The sequence below is a fragment of the Danio rerio genome, chromosome 16 (genome assembly GCF_049306965.1).
Source record: "Danio rerio strain Tuebingen ecotype United States chromosome 16, GRCz12tu, whole genome shotgun sequence".
Taxonomy (NCBI): Eukaryota; Metazoa; Chordata; class Actinopteri; order Cypriniformes; family Danionidae; genus Danio; species Danio rerio.
In genome coordinates, this window is record NC_133191.1 from 32,688,341 (window position 1) to 32,715,000 (window position 26,660).

The following is a 26,660-nucleotide window of genomic DNA, read 5'->3' on the forward strand; positions in this document are numbered from 1 at the left end:
TGCAGCAGTCTAACACCCCCTTCATCCATTCAAGATCTTGGTGAAAAATTAATGTAACTCCGGACAGGAAAAAATGTTGTGATGTTGCAGAAGCCTACCCAAATGATGCAATGGCAAATGTGTGCCAAAATCGAAGCAAAGGGCAGTCCAATAAAATATTAGAGTGTGTGGCTTTTTTTTTTTTGACAGTGTATTTTAGGAATTATCAAACATGTATAAACTATGTATATATTGTTATGAAAATCACATATTCCTTTGTGATAAATAGTTATTATTAAATTATGTACAAATTACTACTTAAGAAAACAAGCCAAGTCACTGATGATACAGAGCAAATCCCACATAATTAATATTTCACCAGAAAAAACAAACAACAAAACATGAAAGTGAAGTTTACAAGTTTTGTATTTCAAATGCTGGTTCTAGTCTAATCTAAGACAAATAGCACTGGTCTTGGATCTATGGGTGGGCAGTTTCAGTATTCAATTCCAGGTCCACGTTAGCGAGCCACTCTGTCCTGTCCAGGAGCTCCATTCACTTCACAGTCAATAGTTATTTATCATCCAACATATTAGCGATAGCGTTGTCGATATGAAGTCCAGCAGTGAAATTAGTCAGTGCCAAGTCTGTAACTACAGCCCAAGGTCAGACACACACTCCATTGACAGGAGTGATGGTCCGCAGCTCACAGGCACATACATCCAGCCCAAGGTCAAGTGTATGGTTCTGCTATTTCAGAAGGCACACGCGTGTAAAACACTCTGTCATGTTGAGAGATGCCAAGCTTGGTTTTGACATATTTTATGTCACGTTTTGGATACTAATCAATACAGTAAGGTGGATGGTATAAATTCTACTATCGCTGTTTTTGTTTTGATCAGTGAGAAAGATGCGGCATAAGTGTATCCTTGATTTCTCTGAATTGTTCGACGATATATGCTTGACTGCACATAAGCAACAGTAAAATGTGGCCAGCTTTTTAAAAAACTATTTAAAACTTTAGATTACAGAATGCAAATGCACAAATATACACATCTGCCACTTTCAATGAACAATTATGCTGTCTGTTTATTTGAATCAAATAAAATATCTTCATTATTTATATCAAAATACTAAACACCACTAAGCATTTCTATTGCTCTTAAATTGAACCAAAAGTTTCGCCAAGCGGCTAAGCAGAAGAATTGCTAATCAGTAGCAAAACATTTTTAAGCCTTCTGGCAAGGTCAGGGGATCACAGTCCCTTGCTAAATGTCCGAAGCCCCCCCCCCTGCAGAAGCCCTGAGGGGTGATTTCACCCCCCACACATAGATACACACAGCCTGACAGCAGCTAACTTGATTCGATTGCTTGGTCCAGAACTCCAGAACGATTCCACTTCCCCTCCCCCTTCCCTTGAAGGTCTCTTTTTTTTGTACTTTCAGGTCTAAACTACCATATATTTGCGTCATGAGTGTAAGCACAAACATGACTACTAGCACTCGCTGTGTACTAGGAGTAAATGTTAAACAAACCAAACTCTGATGTCAAAACCAAAACATCTAGTGTTGATGCAAAAGGCCAAAGGGCTCTCTGATCAGTGACAAATCGAGAGGATTTCACAGCCAAGCCTGAAACTGCAGATCTGGAAGTTGAAGAAGACACTTTTGTCTCTAGCCAACTTCTTAGTAAACTCGGGCGATAAGCCAACACATATTCTGGAAGTAGATAAAGTGAACACTTTTGTAAACAGGGACTACTGCGTGCATATTATTGTTACTGTGATCTAGAATATGTTTACAAAAAAAAAAAAAAAAAAAAGATTTGCTATTATGTAAACTTGGTATTATTTAAACTAAAAAAAGTAAAATAAAAAAACTCAAATGACATAGTTTGTTTAGCTTGTAGCATGTGTACAAATATAGCAAGCAATTATTCGACATATACTGCCAATTCACTCACTCTCCTTCAGCTTTTATGAGGGGTCGCTACAGCAGAATGAACTGCCATTCAGCTAACTACTTTTCTAGAATTTACAAATTTCCACAGAACAAGCTATTTGCAATGTCCATCTATGATTGTTTTAGCCTGTCTTTCAATTTGGTGCAAGCAAGACAAAGTAACTGTATAAATGTCTAGAGGAAAATGTAATGTTGCTTTACTATAGATCAGCTCCTGGAAACAAAGCCAAATCAACTTTGAGCTCAAATGAGCCTAAACCCTCCACATGAATGCCCTAAAGGTATTACGTATTAAATCACTCAAGTTTAAGCACAGCCATGAAACTGTCTGCTTCTCTACTGAAAACATTGTATTGTTTTATTGGAATAAACAGTTTAAATATCAACCAAGGCAATGTGCATGCTGCCATCTAGTGGACGTATTAAATCTCTACATGGTAAATGCAGAGACTAACATTTGGCAGTGCTACAAACATTTATTAATATATGACAATTCAAACTTATCTGATAAAACTCTAAAATAAATACCTAACTGCAAAAAAGACAGTAAATACTTGTTATTGTTAATGTTATTGTATGCATTTAAAACATAAACCCTGTATAACAATGCATTTTTGCAACCGAATCGAGTCAAAACATATCAAATGGCACATGCTACTAAGTTGCAGTGTAAGTGTGCTAGAAGAATTTTTTGTGCACTAGTCACAATGTTAACAATGTTACTTGGGTACACTGACTTTGCGCCTCTTTGGGACAGATGGTTGGGGATCTTGGCTTAGTGGGAACTCTAGCTGAGAGATCTGCAGAGATGAGAGAAAGTGCATTTAGCTGTGGTGAACAACAGTTCATCAGAACTAGAACACTTGAATAACCTGTTTTGTTACTTATCTGTTTACTTCACAATGAGTTGTGTTAAATAAAGCTAAATGTTGTATTTGACAACATTGATTCAATCGATGACTTTTATAAAAAAAAAAAAAAAAACACCTCTAAAAGTTTTAATGCCAACACAAACACAGGCCATGGAGTGGCTGTGTGATATTTTAAGCCCATGAAAATAATAGTAAATGTTGTTTTAACAGTTTGTAAGCTGACACCAAAAGAAAAAAAATCCACATAACAAACAGCTGTATTGTTATAGTGTGATGTGATAATATTTCTTCCCAAAAAACTAAAGAAAAACTAAAATAAATCAATGATCCATAAATTAAAACATTTCACTTTCTTAGTAAATATATGTTTAATATGTTATTGTTTTGAACAAATCTTTCACTCAGAGAAATGCTGCCATCTGTAGGTGGTTTTAGAGTCATATTTATCACCTAAAAAAGCTTATAGTTTTTATTAATTATACACTCCATTGTATGCACATCATAAAGTATTTCCTACCTGAGGCTCAAAGATCCGTCCACTCCTGGTCTTTCTGGCATCCACCTTCAGATCAGCAGTTTTCTTTACCAGATTGTCCATCTAAAAACAAACTTCATATAATTAAACACAAGTTCTGGAGCAGACTGATACATCACATTTGTGGTGCAGTGCTACCTTTGGATTTGTTGAAAAATCCTCCTTGGTGTGTCTGTGAGGCTGCTCCTGAGTTTCCTGAGTTTCTGTAAATGTGAAAGACAATGAGCCATGTTTGCCGGAGCGGCAGTTGATTATCAATCTTATTCAACAGAATAAAACATTCACCTGAGTATTCAATACCAGCATCAGTGATGACATTCTCCTTTGTCATACACTCCTGTTAAAAAACAATTGCTACTATTTAAGATTAATACTTGCATTTTATAACAGTAAAGCAGAAAAGTAAATGAAGAAACATGAACATTTTAAGTACCAAAGAATCTAAACGCCATCTAAAGTGTTCTTCTAAACAAAGCAGTTTTTTCAGACTCCTGTCTGTCATTCAGTCATTTTAATTTTTAAGGCAATGAAAAAAAAACATTGCAACAGAATAAAGAACCAAACCTGCACACATTGAACCTGAGAAAAAAATATATCAGACAGGAGTTTCAGACAGCATTTAGAGGCTTTTGTGTCTCAACTCTTTATGTGCTAACTATTAAGGAAAGCTCACCTGCTGAACTGAAGTCTCAGACATCATCCCATCCTCTGATATTTTCAAAGACCATTTTGTACTCACACATACTTCCACATCATCTTCAAACTGTTCACACAAACACATTTATTATTGATCACTGCTTTACAACAGTATTGTTTTTTAGTCTGTAAGCAAGCATCTTCTAAACGTCTTTAACTCACAGGTTCAATTCTCTTTTTCTCAGTGGTGACGTTCATTTTGATGCTGTGAAAAGGTGTCACCACCTCTCCCATGGTCAGGTTTACTGGTTCTCTCTCAAACATCAGCGTCCCGTTGTCATCCTCCTTAAAGCCAGGTGGCTGATACTCCTGAGGGGTCACTGAAACGCAAATATATATTGATAATAAATATTGTAGATCCACTATTAAAGGAACCAAAATATTTTATTTAAATAAATAATTGTAATGAAAATGTATGAAATTATATGATCTACATTCCTAAAATGTACAAATTAAAGCACATATTTATAATAAATATATAATAAAACTACAATGCAACAAGAAGACAAAAATTGCTTTTACATAATCCAAAACAAAAAAGTTCACTGTCTGCAAAAATTTATATAAAAACAATTCATAAACATTATTTCTACAGACTTTATATATTGTAGATTTACCCTCATCATAGTACAAGAGTTTCATGTTAAGGCAGACGTCGTCAGGCAGGGGGCCGAGATTTTGCATCAGCATGTATAGTTTGCGCACAAGCAGCATACTGGATTTCTGGGTGTTGTCGCAGGCCATTTTAGTCAGGCTCTGTCCATTTTTGCTAGAAACACAGATTTTTGTTTTTGTGAGAGGAAACATTCATACAAACAGCATACAGACACTGTAAAAACTCAAAGCATAACATAAATAGAATGTTCTGCCAACTTGCATTTAAGCAGCCACTATTTTTGAATATTACAAGTAACAATATGCTAAATAATAACAAAGAAAAGTCATAATACAGCAACTTTATCATAGTTCTGGCAACACTAATGAATAACGACACATTTGATCTCTTCCTCTGTGCATGTAGAGTAAAATAACCTCTCTGATATGCTTTAAAACGTGTCATCAAAATAGGTGTACAGTTCAGTTCTGAGTTCTGCACACCCTAACAAACATTTAAAAATGTGATTGCCATCGCTTGCATTTTCAGGAGTAAATTTGGTGGCTGAATTAGGTTGTCACTCAAACTACTGGACAGTGTGTATACAGAACAGGATTGAGCACTAAATGGTGAACTGTGAAAAAGGGTAAAAGTTGAATTAAGCCACATTATGTACTGTATAATAAAAACAATAATGAATTGTATTTGTAATGGACTTTTCTCAGACCCAAAGCATTAATGTGTGGGGTCAAAAGTCTAGAAAGTGTTATTGGGGCATGCTAAGCAAGTACTATATTTTGGTCTGAAGATAAAGCAAGTTCACAGTTGCAATCCATCAACTTGTTTTGACTCCAGCTCAGACAGACATGTCACCTCTCAAAGTCCATCTGAGGTCCTTTCTCTGTGTACTTGATTTTAAACTGGTAACATTCAGTCACTTTCTGCAACAAAAGCAAGAAGTGGAAATTAACATTCAAAATCTGAAACAAATAAACAAGGTTGCCATGTACTGATTAATATTATATTCTCAAAGAGAATTTAAGGGGAGAATTAAACTAAACATTTAAATTACTGTAGCTGTTCAGTCACCCTCCGTCATCCAAGATGTAATGACTTCTTTTTTTAGAAGAACATTGACATTTTTAGCTGATTCGGGCACATTATTGTTTAGCTTTATAATACTGCAATATATCATCAGGAGCAACAGATACACATTTTGTTTTGTCTATGTTTTTTTTTAATCTCATTTAAAGTTATTCCAGGGTTTCTGCAGGTTTCTTCAAGTCAAATTTAAGACATTTTTAAGACCCTTCAGAGACAATTATGAATAAATTTTAGACTTATACCGGACTAAACACTAAGGATTTTTTGTAATAGCCTGGTTGAGTCACAAGAATTGGAATAAAAATAATCAAATGTAGTTATTTATTAATCTCATATCTTAATGTGTCTAACTGCTACACTTTATTTCAACATGTTTCTTTATTTTAATGTCAAGTTTAGCATTGTTAAAAGTATATTTATTATGAAGAAAATTACAAAAATATATATTTGTTTGCTTTTTTTCCCCAAATTAATTGAGTATAACTCCTATTCATCCTAATGCGTGTCTGTTATAAAACCTTATGTTTCTTCATGCCTATTCATAAATATTATGTCTACTCCCCCTTACTTCTGCAAATGCTTTTTGTGTAAATGGAAGATCATGTAAACACATATACTGCTGTTATTATCATGAAGAATTGTGTAATTGCTTTTAGTTTTATTTTCCTGATTAGGGACTTTAATTAGGGGAGTTTGCTGTAAAAATGTCTAACAGGTGTTGTGAATTGTATCTCTTTGCAATAAAAAAACTGAAATATTTATACATAAAAAAAATATTTAGATGGATTTTTGGTGATTGGAAGAGTGTCTTTTAAAATTAAGACCAGTTTAAAATGATTTAAGACCTACAACACAATATTTATGTGAATTTAAGACTTTTTAAGGCCTAAAATTTTGTTTTTGAAATTTAAGACCCTGTTCTACTGACTAAATAATGTCAGTGACATCTATAATAGCCTGAAGGTGAGTAAGCTGAGATTTGTATTTATTTTTTGTAAGTGAACTGTGCTTTTAAATATAACACAAGTAAGGAATTAAACCTAATTAAGATATAAGATATAAAACTATATATGATTACCTGTGGATTGTCTGGATCACAGTAAATCTACAATTTCAAAAAGAAACTTGTGAAAAATAAATACTATATGACACAGATACAATTAATACTGATTATTCCATTTTAAATCATTAGTTACTTACTGACAGAAGAACCATGCGCAGCTGATAAAGCAAAGCAGATGCAAAAGGTCAAAAGAGTCAAAGGTTGCCCAAAGTGATATAAATAGATACAGAAAATTCCTCAAATGCAGACTTACATATCTTCTTTGAAGTGCATCAAAACATCCCTGCAACCTAAAGAGAAGGTGAGATACTCATTATGTAGCTTACAGCCTTTACACACTAAGAACTATAATTGGGATATCTGAATATTACATCATAAAGGATATTATTGTCCACACTAACTGAAGATATATTCAATTTAACAAAATTGAAAAGCTCAAAATCTTTAAAAAGGATAGTTCGCATAAAACTGAAAAGTCTGTCATTGTTTACCCACCTTTCTTCCAAACCTTTTTGACTTACTTTCTTTTTGTAAACATAAAAGAAGATGTTTTGAAGAAATCTGGAAATCTGTGACCACTGACTTGACCACTGTAACTATAATTGTTTTTCCTACTATGGGAGTGGAATGGTTACAGGTTTTCAGCTTTCTTCAAAATATTTTCTTTAGTGTTCAACAAAATAATCAAACTCATAAAGATTTAAAACCACTTGAGGGTGAGTAAAAAATAGTGAGTAAATTTGACTTTTTGAATGAACTATTCCATTAAACTAGAATGGATCCTGTTGACTATTAATGTTTTTATCATTCATCAATTGGGGAAAACATTCATTTCCTTTGTGCTCTCATGGCTATAGTTATAGTATATCTTTAAAACTATATATTTATAGTCACTGTAGGACTTATGTAAGTTTTATGAAGGGAAAATGGAGTGAACATGGTGTTACTCTTACCAGTGGACAATCTGCTGAGCACCAGGACAGCTATCTTCTCGCAGAATATAGACTTTCAGTTCTGTGGAAAAAGAGAAAATCTCACAAACAATGACATTTGCTGGATTTTTGTCCCCTGTTTCGCTTGATGTAAGTTAGCACTTCACCTCCAACGTATTTGCGTCCATAGGCCTTTTCTGAGAAAAGACCCCTGAGGTAAGTGATGCTGGAGATGGCAATGGCTAGAAGTTTCTTCACAAGTACCAGAGATTGCTGTTCATTGGACACCACGTCTGGTAGCATCTGACAGCTCTTAAAGCACACAAAAACATATTCATTTTGTAAGATCTTGTTGAATTTAAACGTAAGGACAAGCTAGCTAAAGTCTGGACACGCTACGTTAAACACAACTACGTTAACTTACGACCAACTTAGCGATGAGCTGATTGAGAAGAAAACTAATATTTAACGTTGACGTTACCTGCACAGGACGCGATTTCTGTTCACAAGTCATAATGATTGAGACAGATGATCAGTCAAAATCCAAAAATGATGAGCTGTAAATATAATGTAACGTTAAGATCTCTGTTAACGTTAATGGTTTTGGAATTTGAATAACTTAAATGAGGCAGATTTGTTAAGTCATTAAATAGTAACTGACATAAGCCTAACACACGGAATCTCTTACCTGATAAAATTGACAATAACGATTATCAATGAATTTGACTGAGAGTTTAAATGTAACAGAGAGACAAACATAAGCTTTAAGGTGATTTAAAACAAATCTGAAGACCTCATTGCAACCGACTGCCTAACTGCCACTCTTGTACGCCATCCAGCGTTCAACTGCATTCGTTTCCCGCCATAAACTCCTACATCACGTTACGTAAAAAATACATTTATGCTAATATTACAACTAAATATAATTTTAATATATATAAATAAATAATTTCTTTGACCTCTTAATAATCTTGGGGAATATGTGTAAGTAATTAACCCTTACATGGGCGTATAATGGGCTATATTAAAAATAATACATTTTGAATCCAGAAATAATTTACAACTTTTTATTTATTTTTTATTTATTACATCTACAACAATGCCTCTTAGTTCTAATATATTGGGTTCATTCGTACATTTTGTATTTTTCCTGCAACTTATTTTATTTTTTGTGTGTCGTTTGAATGACTGATTGTGTCAAGAAATTAAAACATTTATGATTTTTTTAAAAACATAATTTCGATCCAATTTTAAATAACGATATATATTATATTATATTATATTATATTACATTATATATGTCATATGTATTTATTTACGTGTTTGTTTACGTAAAATGGGGCTGCGGCACTAATCTAGACAAAAGGACTATATTATAGTATTGTATAATTGATCCGTGGGCATATGGAGGACGAAACCTGCAAAGACAATAAACAAATAACGATCTAAATAAATAAATATGCAAATAAATAAATAAATAACTAAATAAATAAATAAATACATGTACCTAAAATGTATAAAAAATTACACGAATGTTGGGGCCAAGAACATGCTAATGAGAATGAATGAATAAACATTTGAAAGGGGGGGATAAATCTTCAGTTTAGCATTTTCTTTCCCCCCAACATTCGTGTAATTTTATATAAATTTTATATACATTTACATTATACATATATACATTTATTTATTTATTTACATATTTTGCGTATTTATTTATTTATTGTTTTTGCAGGTTTTCCATAGAGCAAGGGGGGAAATCAATTCAAATCATAAATAAATTGTATGTGTATATTATCTCATGCCTGTTATATTATGTATATATTACATTTAATAAAACCAAGAATTTTGAGCAGAAAAAAACTCTATTAGCACCTCCTGTAGATTTTAATACAACTTATCGCTTTTAACTGCCCTATATAATGTTTATTATTATTATATGAGCTCACAAAGCCATTGTAGCATACCATTGGTCATTTATTTATTTTGATAAGACTTTTGTAAATCTGCTGGCTGATTCTCCTGTCTCTCAAACGTCAATCCAGATTCCCATTGGCTTTCCCGGAGTGTGACCGTCCTCCAAAATGACGTCACTGCAGCGAACGCCATTTTGATACTGAACACCGTGGGTGGATCAGATCGGGCACGAATAGACTGTAAAATTTACACACTAACACGTTGATTAACTGGTCAGCAGACGCCGAACAGCCATGTCATCAGACAACCAGGACACGGAGACGCATCCGGAGCAGGTGGACGAGACTCAGGTGGGGATTAAAACGGGGCAGCGCCTCGCTCGTTGCAGTCTCTCGTTGATGTCTGTCAGTTTCAGCCACTATAATGCCATAGTGCCGTTATATTTAAATGAGTGTTTGGTTATTACTCACTGACGCCTTCAATACAGGAATATCTCTGGTTATTTGTCATTTGATTGCTGAGCTGTCACCTGCATAAGTTGAACAAGGTGATAGCCGAGCATTTCACAAGCATGAGTCTCCTTCTGATTGGTTAGAGAGCGCAGACGTCACTAAATAACATCGTTCGATTGGTTACTTTCTGTTTTGGCACGCCTACTCTAACCTGATGGTGTCAGATGTGGTGTGTGAGCGAAAATAACTGGGGCGCCCATTTTCATGTTGATTAAAAAGTTGTAAAGCCAAACTGTGAGAGCAGGTGTAGAGTTAGCTTTGAAAACCAGTATTTGATGAAGTCGTGTTTAATCAGTAGACCTGCATATACTTGCAGTTTTGAATTAAAATGTTATATATAATGAAAAAGTTATGTATAGGAAAACGAAATTAGGAGTCTATCTAGTTTTTAGGAGGAGCTAGTTTAAGAAGTGGGAACTTATCAGCCTTGTTTGCACTTTTCCAGGTGGTGCTGAATATAGCAGGTCATAAATTACTTATAGATCCTAGTGAATCAGCAAACTGGGTCTAATCAGACGAGTCGGTTTCTTCTCCAGGACTTTAGTGGGTTTTAATGCCAAACACTGTCAACAAATCACTCTTAAGTAGAGGTGAAAATAATATCATGGTGATAACATGAATTATTACTGGAGGCTGACTGATGTAGACTCTATAGATAATGATCACGGTTAAACCACATTGGCTGTAGTGGTGTGCCATAGTTTATTTTCTGTCATCGTGTAAGTCACTTTGCAAAAAAGATAAAAACACATATTGACTGTCTAAAAGCATTCATTGTTTAGTGATGCCTAGTAAACTAAAAGCTCAGAGAGTTTAAAAACAAAGAATATTTCTGTATTATATTCACCTTATTCTCAGCTGTCGAGTGGGCACTGCCATTTGAATCTTTTTGTCTTGCGACTGCCGGTCACATTTACTTTCATTCATTTTTTGACGTTAAAAACTGCTCGTTACGCTGCTTGATGTTGCAATTTAATATTTTCTTATTATATTATGCTACTTGGTCTGTGTAGTCATGCAAACATTTGTTTGTTGAGCAAGTAGTTTGGCCATTTTCTGCCGTTTATTATTCCTAGTCATTTCTCCCTTAGGCGACTGAATCGGAAGTTCTAAGACAATCGCGAAAACAGGCGCACTTCCGCATTTTAGAATAAGGTCAATAGTTATCACGTGTGCAAGAGCAAAGTCCCTTTAAGGCAAGTCATTTCACTTGGTGGCCATCTTTGAAAAGCCTCTCGCGCAGTATGATTTGGCATTCTGTCTAAATGGGATAACATCAAATTCTTTAAAACTGGTTGCCAAGCTTATGATTACATTACATATATGGAACCACCAGTAAACATAAACAACAAGTGTCTCATAAGTTTTGTTTCTAAATGTCCGAATCAAATCTGCATATTTTCAGGTTGCCCGAGCTAATGTGCATGCGCACTCGAAAGGAACGAGATCACGACACCAACCTCATTTATGTCAATTCTACATATTATCATCCTCTGGATAATGATTGCCTAATCGCACTGGTCTTATAAAGTAATCCACATTTTGGTCTTGATGGTGAATCAGAAATGACAGCGACTCTTTGTGTGCAAGTTTGTGGGCGTTCGAGTAGTTGCTGTCATGCAATGTGCTTTTCACAGGACGGACTGTACCTCACGCTCCTTTCATACAGATTACAAAACCAAAAAACTTGTGTTTTCTAGTGCACTTGGTTCAATTAAAAGTACAGATTTCAAGCTTAATTTGGATAAATTGGATATATTTCTTATGTCTTTGAAGCAATAATTTTCCAAGATTTAAGTTCGTTTTTTGACCGCCAAACTGTCGTAAAAACACACATCTGGTCGGAGCTACTCCCCCGGAGAAACATCAGTCTATAGTGATCGATGATTGGCTTCTTCTAGTAGGCGGGGCTTCATTCACCATATTGACTGTTACACTTTTCCCCATTCCAAAACTATGTGAGTGACATGTCTTGTGTATCCTACAGTCTTTGGCAAGAGTGATACTGACTGATTGAATCAATTTGAACAAATCAGTTGAGTCAGTGATTTCAATGATCTGCTTGTAAAGACAGTCCTGTAATTATTTGTAAATTAATCATTTGTTTTGAATGAATTGTTTGAAGGATTGAATAAATGAATCACTCATTAGGACATGGCATCAATCTCGTACACCTGATAATTTATTTATCTGCTTATATTATTAAAAATGTATTTTAAAAACGAAGAACCTAGTGTGTTACCGTTTCATATAAATAAAAAAAGACTAAAAATGTCAAATAAATATGTGCATTGTATTTATGCTTTCACACTTTATTTTTTATTTTTGTCCCACTTGATGATTATCTCATAACAAATGTAACTAGATTCTTAAAGTTTGAGAACAAACTTTGAGGCTGGCTTGTGAAAGCCTGACGGTAATAGTTTATTTAAACAGTTTTAAAAAGTATGAAAAGATAGATAGATAGATAGATAGATAGATGGATAGATGGATAGATGGATAGATAGATAGATAGATAGATAGATAGATAGATAGATAGATGTTGTTAGCATGATTCTAGCATGAATTACCATAATGTTAGCATGATTTTAGCATGAATTAGCATGTTGTTAGCATGATTCTAGCATGAATTAGCATGTTGTTAGCATGATTCTAGCATGATTTAGCATGTTATTAGCATGATTCTAGCATGATTTAGCATGTTATTAGCACAATTCTAGCATGAATTAGCATGTTACTAGCATGATTCTAGCATGAATTAGCATGTTACTAGAATGATTCTAGCATGAATTAGCATGTTACTAGCATGATTCTAGTATGAATTAGCATGTTACTAGCACGATTCTAGCATGAATTAGCATGTTACTAGCACGATTCTAGCATGAATTAGCATGTACCTAGCTTGATTTTATCAAGAATTAGCATGTTACTAGCATGATTTTAGCATGAATTAGCACGATTCTAGCATGAATTAGCATGTTGTTAGCATGATTCTAGCAAGAATTAGCATGTTACTAGCATGATTCTAGCATGAATTAGCATGTTGTTAGCATGATTCTAGCATGAATTAGCATGTTGTTAGCATGATTCTAGCATGATTTAGCATGTTACTAGCAAGATTCTAGCATGAATTAGCATGCTACTAGCATGATTCTAGCATAAATTAGCATGTTGTTAGCATGCTTCTAGCATGAATTAGCATGTTACTAGCATGATTCTAGCATGAATTAGCATGCTACTAGCATGATTCTAGCATAAATTAGCATGTTGTTAGCATGCTTCTAGCATGAATTAGCATGTTACTAGCATGATTCTAGCATGAATTAGCATGTTGTTAGCATGATGTTAACATGAATTAGCATGTTACTAGCATGATTCTAGCATGAATTAGCATGTTGTTAGCATGATTCTAGCATGAATTAGCATGTTACTAGCATGATTCTAGCATGAATTAGCATGTTGTTAGCGTGATTCTAACATGAATTAGCATGTTACTAGCATGATTCTAGCATGAATTAGCATGTTACTACCATGATTCTAGCATGAATTAGCATGTTGTTAGCATGATTCTAACATGAATTAGCATGTTACTAGCATGATTCTAGCATGAATTAGCATGTTGTTAGCATGATTCTAGCATGAATTAGCATTTCACTAGCATGATTCTAGCATGAATTAGCATGTTGTTAGCATGATTCTAGCATGAACTAGCATGTTGTTAGCATGATTCTAGCATGAATTAGCATGTTGTTAGCATGATTCTAACATGAATTAGCATGTTACTAGCATGATTCTAGCATGAATTAGCATGTTGTTAGCATGATTCTAGCATGAATTAGCATTTCACTAGCATGATTCTAGCATGAATTAGCATGTTGTTAGCATGATTCTAGCATGAACTAGCATGTTGTTAGCATGATTCTAGCATGAATTAGCATGTTGTTAGCATGATTCTAGCATGAATTAGCATGTTACTAGCATGATTCTAGCATGAATTAGCATGTTACTAGCATGATTCTAGCATGAATTAGCATGTTGTTAGCATGATTATAGCATTTATTAGCATGTTACTAGCATGATTCTAGCATGAATTAGCATGTTGTTAGCATGATTCTAGCATGAATTAGCATGTTACTAGCATGATTCTAGCATGAATTAGCATGTTGTTAGCACGATGCTAGCATGAATTAGCATGATACTAGCATGATTCTAGCATGAATTAGCATGTTACTAGCATGAATCTAGCATGAATTAGCATATTGTTAGCATGATTCTAGCATGGATTAGCATGTTACTAGCATGATTTTAGCATAAATTAGCATGATTCTAGCATGAATTAGCATGTTGTTAGCATGATTCTAGCATGAATTAGCATGTGACTAGCATGATTCTAGCATGAATTAGCATGTGACTAGCATGATTCTAGCATGAATTAGCATGTAACTAGCATGATTCTAGCATGAATTAGCATGTTGTTAGCATGATGGATAGATAGATAGATAGATAGATAGATAGATAGATAGATAGATAGATAGATAGGTAGAGGTAGATAGATAGATAGATAGATAGTTAGAGATAGATAGATAGATAGATGGTGTTCGAGCATGAGTCAAACAAGCCAACCCCCGCCTCTCTACGAAGTTCTGATGCTGAGATATAGCTGGTGCCATATCGTTGCTAGGTTACTCTGTTTTGTTGCTATGGAGTTGATTGACAGCTTAGACTGATGATGTATCAAAGCTTCTTGCCAGTATGAACAGTTAAAAACAACCCCCATGTCTCTATCACACTGCAGCATGACAATATCAGTCTGAACCTCTTTAATGGCAGTCTATGGGACAGTTGCTAGGGTGCAGTATCTGGTTGTTAGGGTGTGGCTAAAAAGTTAAAAGGCCATCAGTGATTGGCTGCTGGCTAGACTGAGTTAAATGAGCTCAGCCATTAGTCTGTAGGACAGTTTGATGCAGAGTTATGAGCTCACAAAGTTTGATCCAATGTAAAGTCAATGAGAGCCTTTTGCAATGGAAGTCTATGGGACGGTTTCTAGGGTCCAGAAGTGGTTGCTAGGGCGTGGCCAGAAAGTTTAAAGGTGATCAGTCATTGGCAGTTTGATAGTCTGAGTTAAATGAGCCCAGTTAGAAGTCTGTGTGACATTCTGATGCGGAGTTATTAGGTCACAAAGTTTGATCCAATGTTACGTCTATGGGATTTTTCCGACGGTCCCGGGACGTTTTTCGGGAAACCGAAAGTCGGATCAGTCGGAAAGGATATAGCAACTCGAGTCAGAATAGTTCGGAGGTCTGACCCGAGTTTGATGGTCATAGCTTGAAAGGCCTAGGACGAGATAGAGTTTAATTTTTAGTCTCAGAAGAAGAATAATAAATATAACTAGATTCTTAAAGTTTGAGAACAAACTTTGAGGCTGGCTTGTGAAAGCCTGACGGTAATAGTTTATTTAAACAGTTTTAAAAAGTATGAAAAGATAGATAGATAGATAGATAGATAGATAGATAGATGTTGTTAGCATGATTCTAGCATGAATTAGCATAATGTTAGCATGATTCTAGCATGAATTAGCATGTTGTTAGCATGATTCTAGCATGAATTAGCATGTTGTTAGCATGATTCTAGCATGATTTAGCATGTTATTAGCATGATTCTTGCATGATTTAGCATGTTGTTAGCATGATTCTAGCATGAATTAGCATGTTACTAGCATGATTCTAGCATGAATTAGCATGTTGTTAACATAATTCTAGCATGAATTAGCATGTTACTAGCATGATTCTAGTATGAATTAGCATGTTACTAGCATGATTCTAGCATGAATTAGCATGTTACTAGCATGATTCTAGCATGAATTAGCATGTACCTAGCATGATTTTAACATGAATTAGCATGTTACTAGCATGATTTTAGCATGAATTAGCACGATTCTAGCATAAATTAGCATGTTGTTAGCATGATTCTAGCATGAATTAGCATGTTACTAGCATGATTCTAGCATGAATTAGCATGTTGTTAACATAATTCTAGCATGAATTAGCATGTTACTAGCATGATTCTAGTATGAATTAGCATGTTACTAGCATGATTCTAGCATGAATTAGTATGTTACTAGCATGATTCTAGCATGAATTAGCATGTGACTAGCATGATTCTAGCATGAATTAGCATGTTGTTAGCATGATTCTAGAATGAATTAGCATTTGACTAGCATGATTCTAGCATGAATTAGCATGTGACTAGCATGATTCTAGCATGAATTAGCATGCTGTTAGCATGATTCCAACGTGAATTAGCATGTTACTAGCATGATTCTAGCATGAATTAGCATGTTGTTAGCATGATTCTAACATGAATTAGCATGCTACTAGCATGATTCTAGCACGAATTAGCATGTTGTTAGCATGATTCTAACATGAATTAGCATGTTACTAGCATGATTGTAGCATGAATTAGCATGTTGTTAGCATGATTCTAGCATGAATTAGCATGTGACTAGCATGATTCTAGCATGAATTAGCATGTTGTTAGCATGATTCTAGTATGAATTAGCATGTGACTGGCATGATACTAGCATGAATTAGCATGTAACTAGCATGATTCTAGCATAAATTAGCATGTTGTTAGCATGATAGATAGATAGATAGATAGATAGATAGATAGATAGATAGATAGATAGATAGATAGATAGATAGATAGATAGATAGATAGATAGATAGATAGAAAGAGGTAGATAGATAGATAGATAGATAGATAGATAGATAGATAGATAGATAGATAGATAGATAGATAGATAGATAGATAGAAAGAGATAGATAGATAGATAGATAGATAGATAGATAGATAGATAGATAGATAGATAGATAGATAGATAGATAGATAGATAGTTAGAGATAGATATATAGATAGATAGATAGATAGATAGTTAGAGATAGATAGATAGATAGATAGATAGATAGATAGATAGATAGATAGATAGATAGATAGATAGATAGATAGATAGAAAGAGATAGATAGATAGATAGATAGATAGATAGATAGATAGATAGATAGATAGATAGATAGATAGATAGATAGTTAGAGATAGATATATAGATAGATAGATAGATAGATAGATAGTTAGAGATAGATAGATAGATAGATAGATAGATAGATAGATAGATAGATAGATAGATAGATAGATAGATAGATAGATGGTGTGCGAGCCTGATTCAAACAAGCCAACCCCCGCCTCTCTACGATGTTCTGATGCTGAGATAAAGCTGCTGTTATATCGTTGCTAGGTTAGTCTGTTTTGTTGCTATGGAGTTGATTGACAGCTTAGACTGATGGTGTATCAAAGCTTCTTGACAGTATGAACAGTTAAAAACAACCCCCATGTCTCTATCACACTGCAGCATGACAATATCAGTCTAAACCTCTTTAATGGCAGTCTATGGGACAGTTGCTAGGGTGCAGTATCTGGTTGTTAGGGTGTGGCTAGAAAGTTAAAAGGCAATCAGTGATTGGCTGCTGGCTAGACTGAGTTAAATGAGCTCAGCCATTAGTCTGTAGGACAGTTTGATGCAGAGTTATGAGCTCACAAAGTTTGATCCCATGTAAAGTCAATGAGAGTCTTTTGCAATGGAAGTCTATGGGACGGTTTCTAGGGTCCAAAAGTGGTTGCTAGGGCGTGGCCAGAAAGTTTAAAGGTGATCAGTCATTGGCAGTTTGATATTCTGAGTTAAATGAGCCCAGTTAGAAGTCTGTGTGACATTCTGATGCGGAGTTATTAGGTCACAAAGTTTGATCCAATGTTACGTCTATGGGATTTTTTCGACGGTCCCGGGACGTTTTTCGGGAAACCGAAAGTCGGATCAGTCGGAAAGGATATAGCAACTCGAGTCAGAATAGTTCGGAGGTCTGACCCGAGTTTGATGGTCATAGCTTGAAAGGCCTAGGACGAGATAGAGTTTAATTTTTAGTCTCAGAAGAAGAATAATAAATATAACTAGATTCTTAAAGTTTGAGAACAAACTTTGAGGCTGGCTTGTGAAAGCCTGACGGTAATAGTTTATTTAAACAGTTTTAAAAAGTATGAAAAGATAGATAGATAGATAGATAGATAGATAGATAGATAGATAGATAGATAGATAGATAGATAGATAGATAGATAGATAGATAGATAGATAGATAGATAGATAGATAGATAGATAGATGTTGTTAGCATGATTCTAGCATGAATTAGCATAATGTTAGCATGATTCTAGCATGAATTAGCATGTTGTTAGCATGATTCTAGCATGAATTAGCATGTTGTTAGCATGATTCTAGCATGAATTAGCATAATGTTAGCATGATTCTAGCATGAATTAGCATGTTGTTAGCATGATTCTAGCATGAATTAGCATGTTGTTAGCATGATTCTAGCATGATTTAGCATGTTGTTAGCATGATTTAGCATGTTGTTAGCATAATTCTAGCATGAATTAGCATGTTACTAGCATGATTCTAGTATGAATTAGCATGTTACTAGCATGATTCTAGCATGATATAGCATGTTACTAGCATGATTCTAGCATGAATTAGCATGTACCTAGCATGATTTTAACATGAATTAGCATGTTACTAGCATGATTTTAGCATAAATTAGCATGATTCTAGCATGAATTAGCAGGTTGTTAGCATGATTCTAGCATGAATTAGCATGTTACTAGCATGATTCTAGCATGAATTATCATGTTGTTACCATGATTCTAGCATGAATTAGTATGTTACTAGCATGATTCTAGCATGAATTAGCATGTTACTGACATGATTCTAGCATAAATTAGCATGTTGTTAGCACGATTTTAGCATGAATTAGCATTTGACTAGCATGATTCTAGCATGAATTAGCGTGTGACTAGCATGATTCTAGCATGAATTAGCATGTTGTTAGCATGATTCTAGCATGAATTAGCATGTTACTAGCATGATTCTAGCATGAATTAGCATGTTGTTAGCATGATTCTAACATGAATTAGCATGCTACTAGCATGATTCTAACATGAATTAGCATGTTGTTAGCATGATTCTAGCATGAATTAGCATGTGACTAGCATGATTCTAGCATGAATTAGCATGTTGTTAGCATGATTCTAGTATGAATTAGCATGTGACTGGCATGATTCTAGCATGAATTAGCATGTGACTAGCATGATTCTAGCATAAATTAGCATGTAACTAGCATGATTCTAGCATGAATTAGCATGTGACTAGCATGATTCTAGCATGAATTAGCATGTAACTAGCATGATTCTAGCATGAATTAGCATGTTGTTAGCATGATGGATAGATAGATAGAGGTAGATAGATAGATAGATAGATAGATAGATAGATAGATAGATAGATAGATAGATAGATAGATAGATAGATAGATAGATAGTTAGAGATAGATAAATAGATAGATAGATAGATAGATAGATAGATAGATAGATAGATAGATAGATAGATAGATAGATAGATAGATAGTTAGAGATAGATAGATAGATAGATAGATAGATAGATAGATAGATAGATAGTTAGAGATAGATAAATAGATAGATAGATAGATAGATAGATAGATAGATAGGTAGAGGTAGATAGATAGATAGATAGATAGATAGATAGATAGATAGATAGATAGATAGATAGATAGATAGATAGATAGATAGATAGATAGATAGATAGATAGATGGTGTGCGAGCCTGATTCAAACAAGCCAACCCCCGCCTCTCTACGATGTTCTGATGCTGAGATATAGCTGCTATTATATCGTTGCTAGGTTAGTCTGTTTTGTTGCTATGGAGTTGACTGACAGCTTAGACTGATGATGTATCAAAGCTTCTTGCCCGTATGAACAGTTAAACACAACCCCCATGTCTCTATCACACTGCAGCATGACAATATCAGTCTGAACCTCTTTAATGGCAGTCTATGGGACAGTTGCTAGGGTGCAGTATCTGGTTGTTAGGGTGTGGCTAGAAAGTTAAAAGGCCATCAGTGATTGGCTGCTGGCTAGACTGAGTTAAATGAGCTCAATCATTAGTCTGTAGGACAGTCTGATGCAGAGTTATGGGTTCACAAAGTTTGATCCCATGTAAAGTCAATGAGAGTATTTTGCAATGGAAGTCTATGGGACGGTTTCTAGGGTCCAAAAGTGGTTGCTAGGGCGTGGCCAGAAAGTTTAAAGGTGGTCAGTCATTGGCAGTTTGATAGTCTGAGTTAAATGAGCCCAGTTAGAAGTCTGTGTGACATTCTGATGCGGAGTTATGAGGTCACAAAGTTTGATCCAATGTTATGTCTATGGGATTTTTCCGACGGTCCCGGGACGTTTTTCGGAAAACCGAAAGTCGGATCAGTCGGAAAGGATATAGCAACTCGAGTCAGAATAGTTCGGAGGTCTGACCCGAGTTTGATGGTCATAGCTTGAAAGGCCTAGGACGAGATAGAGTTTAATTTTTAGTCTCAGAAGAAGAATAATAATATTAACTAGACAGTAAAGTTCGTCGAGACAAACTTTGAGGCTGGCTTGACAAAGCCTGTTGGTAATAGTTTATTTAGTTTAAAAACAGTTTGAAAAAGTATAAGTAGCATGTTATTAGCATGATTCTAGCATATATTAGCATGTTATTAGCATGAATTAGCATCTTATTAGTACGATTCTAGCACGGATTAGCATGAATTAGCATGATTCTAGCACGATTTAGCATGTTACTAGCATAATTCTAGCATGAATTAGCATGTTATTAGCAAGATTCTATTATAAATTAGCATGTTATGAGCATGATTGTAGTATGAATTAGCATGTTACTAGCATAATTCTAGTATGAATTAGCATGTCACATAGCATGCTTAGGTGGTTGCTAGGGTATTCTGAGTGGTTACTAAGTCGTTGCTAGGCAGTTGTTAGGGTGTCCTGAGTGGTTGCTAAGGTGTTGCTGGGCGGTTGCTAGGGTGTTCTGAGTGGTTGCTAGGTGGTTGCTAAGGTGTTGCTAGGTGGTTGCTAAGGTGTCCTAAGTGGTTGCTAGGTAGTTGCTAGGGTATTCTGAGTGGTTGCTAAGGCGTTGCTAGGCGGTTGCTAGGCGGTTGCTAGGGTGTTCTGAGAGGTTGTTAGGTGGTTGCTAAGGTGTTGCTAGGTGGTTACTATGGTGTCCTGAGTGGTTGCTAGGTGACTGCTAAGGTGTTGCTAGGCGGTTGCTAGGATGTCTTGAGTGGTTGCTAGGTTGTTGCTAAGGTGTTGCTAGGCGGTTGCAAGGGTGTTCTGAGTGGTTGCTAAGGTGTTGCTAGGTGGTTGCCAAGGAGTCCTAAGTGGTTGCTAGGCGGTTGCTAAGTGTTGCTAGGTGGTTGCTAGGGTATTCTGAGTGGTTGCTAAGGCGTTGCTAGGCGGTTGCTAGGGTGTCCTGAGTGGTTGCTAGGTGGTTGCTAAGGTGTTGCTAGGTGGTTGCTAGGGTGTCCTGAGTGGTTGCTAAGGCATTGCTAGGCGGTTGCTAGGGTGTTCTGACTGGTTGCTAGGTGGTTGCTAAGGTGTTGTTAGGCGGTTGCTAAGGTATCCCAATTGGTTGCTAGGTGGTTGCTAAGGTGTTGCTAGGTGGTTGCTAGGGTGTCCTGAGTGGTTGCTAGGTGGTTGCTAAGGCGTTGCTAGGCAGTTGCTAGGGTGTTCTGAGTGGTTGCTAAGGTGTTGCTAGGCGGTTGCTAAGGTGTCCCAAGTGGTTGCTAGGTGGTTGCTAATGTGTTGCTAGGTGGTTGCTAGGGTATTCTGAGTGGTTGCTAAGGCATTGCTAGGCGGTTGCTAGGGTGTCCAGAGTGGTCGCTAGGCCCTTACTAAGGCATTACTAGGCCGTTGCTAGGTGGTTGCTAGGCGGTTGCTAGGGTAATTTGGGTGGTTGCTAGGCAGTTGCTAGGGTACCCTGGGTGGTTACTAGGCAAGCCCCACATACATGCTTGATAAAACATTTATACTTAGTAAGCATTTCTAGCAAGTTACAGTACTTGGCTAGTCAATATTAGCATGTAGCTAATCACTGCTAGCATGTGTAGCATATAGGAAGTTCCGTTTGCTAGCATGAGTCAAACGAGCCAATCTCCAAGTCTCTACGATGTTCCGATGCTGGGATATAGCTGTTGATGAATGGTTGTTAGGGTACTCTGTTTTGTTGCTATGGGCGAGGTTACAGAGTGAACTTGAATGTGGTTGGCTGTCTAAGTCAAATGAACCAACTCCCATGTCTCTATGACACTGCTATGCAAAGATATGCATCTTGGCCTATTTTAATGGAAGTCTATGGAATCAATTTGGGGGCGTGGCTTGTGAGCTTCATTATCATATTGAGATGCTCATTGGTTGTGTGAGTCAGATGAGCCATCCCCCAAGTCAATAGGACACTGCTAAGCAAAGATATGCATGTAGGCCAGTTATTAACATTAGTCTAGTATGAATTAGCATGTTACTAGCATGATTCTAGTACAAATTAGCATGTCATTAGCATGTTTCCAGTATGAGTTAGCATGTCATTAGCATGATTAGCAAATGAGTAGCATGTTGCTAGCATGATTGGCATGTCATTAGCATGTTAGAATTATAAGCATTTAATAGCACAGCTAATTACAGTCTATAGGACAGTTGCTAGGGTGCAGTATGTGGTAGTTAGGGGTGTGGCTAGAAAGTTAAAAGGCCATCAGTGATTGGCTGCTGGCTAGACTGAGTTAAATGAGCTCAGCCATTAGTCTCTATGACAGTCTGATGCAGAGTTATGAGCTCACAAAGTTTGATCCCATGTTAAGTCAATGAGAGTCTTTTGTAATGGAAGTCTACGGGACAGTTGCTAGGGTGCAGTATGTGGTAGTTAGGGGTGTGGCTAGAAAGTTAAAAGCTCATCAGTTATTGGCAGTTTGGTAGTCTGAGTTAAATGAGCTCAGCCATTAGTCTGTAGGATAGTCTGATGCAGAGTTATGAGCTCACAAAGTTTGATCCCATGTTAAGTCAATGAGAGTCTTTTGAATAGAAGTCTATGGGACAGTTACTAGGGTCAAAAAGTGGTTGCTAGGGCGTGGCTAGAAAGTTTAAAGGTGATCAGTCATTGGCAGTTTGATAGTCTGAGTTAAATGAGCCCAGTTAGAAGTATGTGTGACAGTCTGACGCAGAGTTATGAGCTCACAAAGTTTGATCCAATGTTAAGCCTATGGGATTTTTCCGACAGTCCCGGGACGTTTTTCGGAAAACCGAAAGTCGGATCAGTCTGAGGAGATATAGCAACACGAGTCAGAATAGTTTGGAGGTCTGGAGCGAGTTTGGTGGTAATAGCTCAAAAGCTCTAGGAGGAGATAGAGTCAGAAATTTAGTCTCAGAAGAATAATAAAAAATATAATAATAAGTTTAAATAGCATTTCAGTAGTCTGGCTTTGACAAGCCAGCCTAATAATAACTAGATTCTTAAAGTTTGAGAACAAACTTTGAGGCTGGCTTGTGAAAGCCTGACGGTAATAGTTTATTTAGTTTAAACAGTTTTAAAAAGTAAGAAAAGATAGATAGATAGATAGATAGATAGATAGATAGATAGATAGATAGATAGATAGATAGATAGATAGATAGATAGATAGATAGATAGATAAGCATGTTATTAGCATGATTCTAGTGTGAAATAGCATGTTATTAGCATGAATCTAGCATGAATTAACATGTTACTACCATGATTTTAGCATGAATTAGCATGTTGTTAGCATGATTTTAGCATGAATTAGCATGTTACTAGCATGATTATAGCATGAGTTAGCATGTTGTTAGCATGATTCTAGCATGATTTAGCTTGTTGTTAGCACGATTCTAGCATGAATTAGCATGTTACTAGCATGATTCTAGCATGAATTAGCATGTTGTTATCATGATTCTAGCATGAATTAGCATGTTTCTAGCATGAATTAGCATGTTGTTAGCACGATTCTAGCATGAATTAGCATGTTACTAGCACGATTCTAGCATGAATTAGCATGTTACTAGCACGATTCTAGCATGAATTAGCATGTTGTTAGCACGATTCTAGCATGAATTAGCATGTTACTAGCACGATTCTAGCATGAATTAGCATGTTGTTAGCACGATTCTAGCATGAATTAGCATGTTGTTAGCATGATTCTAGCATGAATTAGCATGTTACTAGCATGATTCTAGCATGAATTAGCATGTTACTAGCAAGATTCTAGCATGATTTAGCATGTTACTAGCATGATTCTAGCATAAATTAGCATGTTGTTAGCATGATTCTAGCATGAATTAGCATGTTACTAGCATGTTTCTAGCATGAATTAGCATGTTGTTAGCACGATTCTAGCATGAATTAGCATGTTAATAGCACGATTCTAGCATGAATTAGCATGTTGTTAGCATGATTCTAGCATGAATTAGCATGTTGTTAGCAGGATTCTAGCATGAATTAGCATGTTACTAGCACGATTCTAGCATGAATTAGCATGTTACTAGCATGATTCTAGCATGAATTTGCATGTTACTAGCATGATTCTAGCATGAATTAGCATGTTACTAGCATGATTCTAGCATAAATTAGCATGTTGTTAGCATGATTCTAGCATGAATTAGCATGTTACTAGCATGATTCTAGCATAAATTAGCATGTTACTAGCATGATTCTAGCATGAATTAGTATGTTACTAGCATGATTCTAGCATGAACTAGCATGTTGTTAGCATGATTTTAGCATGAATTGGCATGTTACTAGCATGATTCTAGCATGAATTAGCATGTTGTTAGCATGATTCTAACATGAATTAGCATGTTACTAGCATGATTCTAGCATGAATTAGCATGTTGTTAGCATGATTCTAGCATGAATTATCATGTGACTAGCATGATTCTAGCATGAATTAGCATGTTGTTAGCATGATTCTAGTATAAATTAGCATGTGACTAGCATGATTCTGGCATGAATTAGCATGTGACTAGCATGATTTTAGTGTGAATTAGCATGTAACTAGCATGTTTCTAGCATGAATTAGCAAATTGTTAGCATGATGGATAGATGGATGGATAGATGATAGATAGATAGATAGATAGGTAGATAGATAGATAGATAGATAGAGGTAGATAGATAGATAGATAGATAGATAGATAGATAGATAGATAGATAGATAGATAGATAGATAGATAGATAGATAGACAGACAGACACAGACAGACAGATAGATAGATAGATAGATAGATAGATAGATAGATAGATAGATAGATAGAGGTAGATAGATAGATAGATAGATAGATAGATAGATAGATAGATAGATAGATAGATAGATAGATAGATAGATAGATAGAGGGTGTAAGCATGAGTCAAACAAGCCAACCCCCGCTTCTCTACGATGTTTTGATGTTGAGATATAGCTAGTGTTATATCGTTGCTAGGTTAGTCTGTTTTGTTGCTATGGAGTTGATTGACAGCTTAGACTGATGATGTATCAAAGCTTCTTGCCAGTATGAACAGTTAAAAACAACCCCCATGTCTCTATCATAATGCAGCATGACAACATCAGTCTGAACCTCTTTAATGGCAGTCTATGGGACAGTTGCTAGGGTGCAATATCTGGTTGTTAGGGCGTGGCTAGAAAGTTAAAAGGCCATCAGTGATTGGCTGCTGGCTAGACTGAGTTATATGAGCTCAGCCATTAGTCTGTAGGACAGTCAGATGCAAAGTTATGAGCTCACAAAGTTTGATCCAATGTAAAGTCAATGAGAGTCTTTTGCAATGGAAGTCTATGGGACGGTTTCTAGGGTCCAAAAGTGGTTGCTAGGGCGTGGCCAGAAAGTTTAAAGATGATCAGTCATTGGCAGTTTGATAGTCTGAGTTAAATGAGCCCAGTTAGAAGTCCGTGTGACATTCTGATGCGGAGTTATGAGGTCACAAAGTTTGATCCAATGTTACATCTATGGGATTTTTCCGACGGTCCCGGGACGTTTTTCGGAAAACCGAAAGTCGGATCAGTCGGAAAAGATATAGCAACTCGAGTCAGAATAGTTCGGAGGTCTGACGCGAGTTTGATGGTCATAGCTTGAAAGGCCTAGGACGAGATACAGTTTAATTTTTAGTCTCAGAAGAAGAATAATAATAATATTAAGTTTAATAGGATAACAGTAGTCTGGCTTGCTACACAAGCCAGCCTAATAATAAGTTTAATAGGATAACAGTAGTCTGGCTTGCTACACAAGCCAGCCTAACTAGATTCTTAAAGTTTGAGAACAAACTTTGAGGCTGGCTTGTGAAAGCCTGACGGTAATAGTTTATTTAGTTTAAACAGTTTTAAAAAGTATGAAAAGATAGATAGATAGATAGATAGATAGATAGATAGATAGATAGATAGATAGATAGATAGATAGATAGATAGATAGATAGATAGATTAGCATGTTATTACCATGATTTTAACGTGAAATAGCATGTTGTTAGCATGATTCTAGCATGAACTAGATTCTTAAAGTTTGAGAACAAACTTTGA

The 26,660-nt window shown here is 35.8% G+C and overlaps 2 protein-coding genes across 2 annotated transcripts in view; one reads left to right on the forward strand and one right to left on the reverse strand.

The window, feature by feature from the left end:
• Nucleotides 1–2,277: 2,277 nt before the first annotated feature.
• Nucleotides 2,278–8,553, reverse strand: hormad1 (HORMA domain containing 1). Its single transcript, NM_001002357.1, is given in 15 exon segments — nucleotides 2,278–2,740; nucleotides 3,330–3,410; nucleotides 3,486–3,550; nucleotides 3,633–3,684; nucleotides 4,021–4,110; nucleotides 4,206–4,363; nucleotides 4,661–4,812; nucleotides 5,512–5,579; nucleotides 6,821–6,847; nucleotides 6,943–6,963; nucleotides 7,059–7,095; nucleotides 7,759–7,819; nucleotides 7,905–8,049; nucleotides 8,219–8,294; nucleotides 8,426–8,553. Coding segments are annotated over 14 exon segments (1,071 nt in total). The 5' UTR covers nucleotides 8,252–8,294; nucleotides 8,426–8,553; the 3' UTR covers nucleotides 2,278–2,659.
• The window catches only part of ensab (endosulfine alpha b), a 28,722-nt gene continuing 9,112 nt past the window's right edge, over nucleotides 7,051–26,660 (forward strand). Inside the window, exons 1-2 of the mRNA NM_001256731.1 lie at nucleotides 7,051–7,106; nucleotides 9,780–10,001. Of these exons, the coding sequence (NP_001243660.1) occupies nucleotides 9,945–10,001 (57 nt within the window). The 5' untranslated portion in view covers nucleotides 7,051–7,106; nucleotides 9,780–9,944. The remainder of the gene's footprint in view (nucleotides 7,107–9,779; nucleotides 10,002–26,660) is intronic.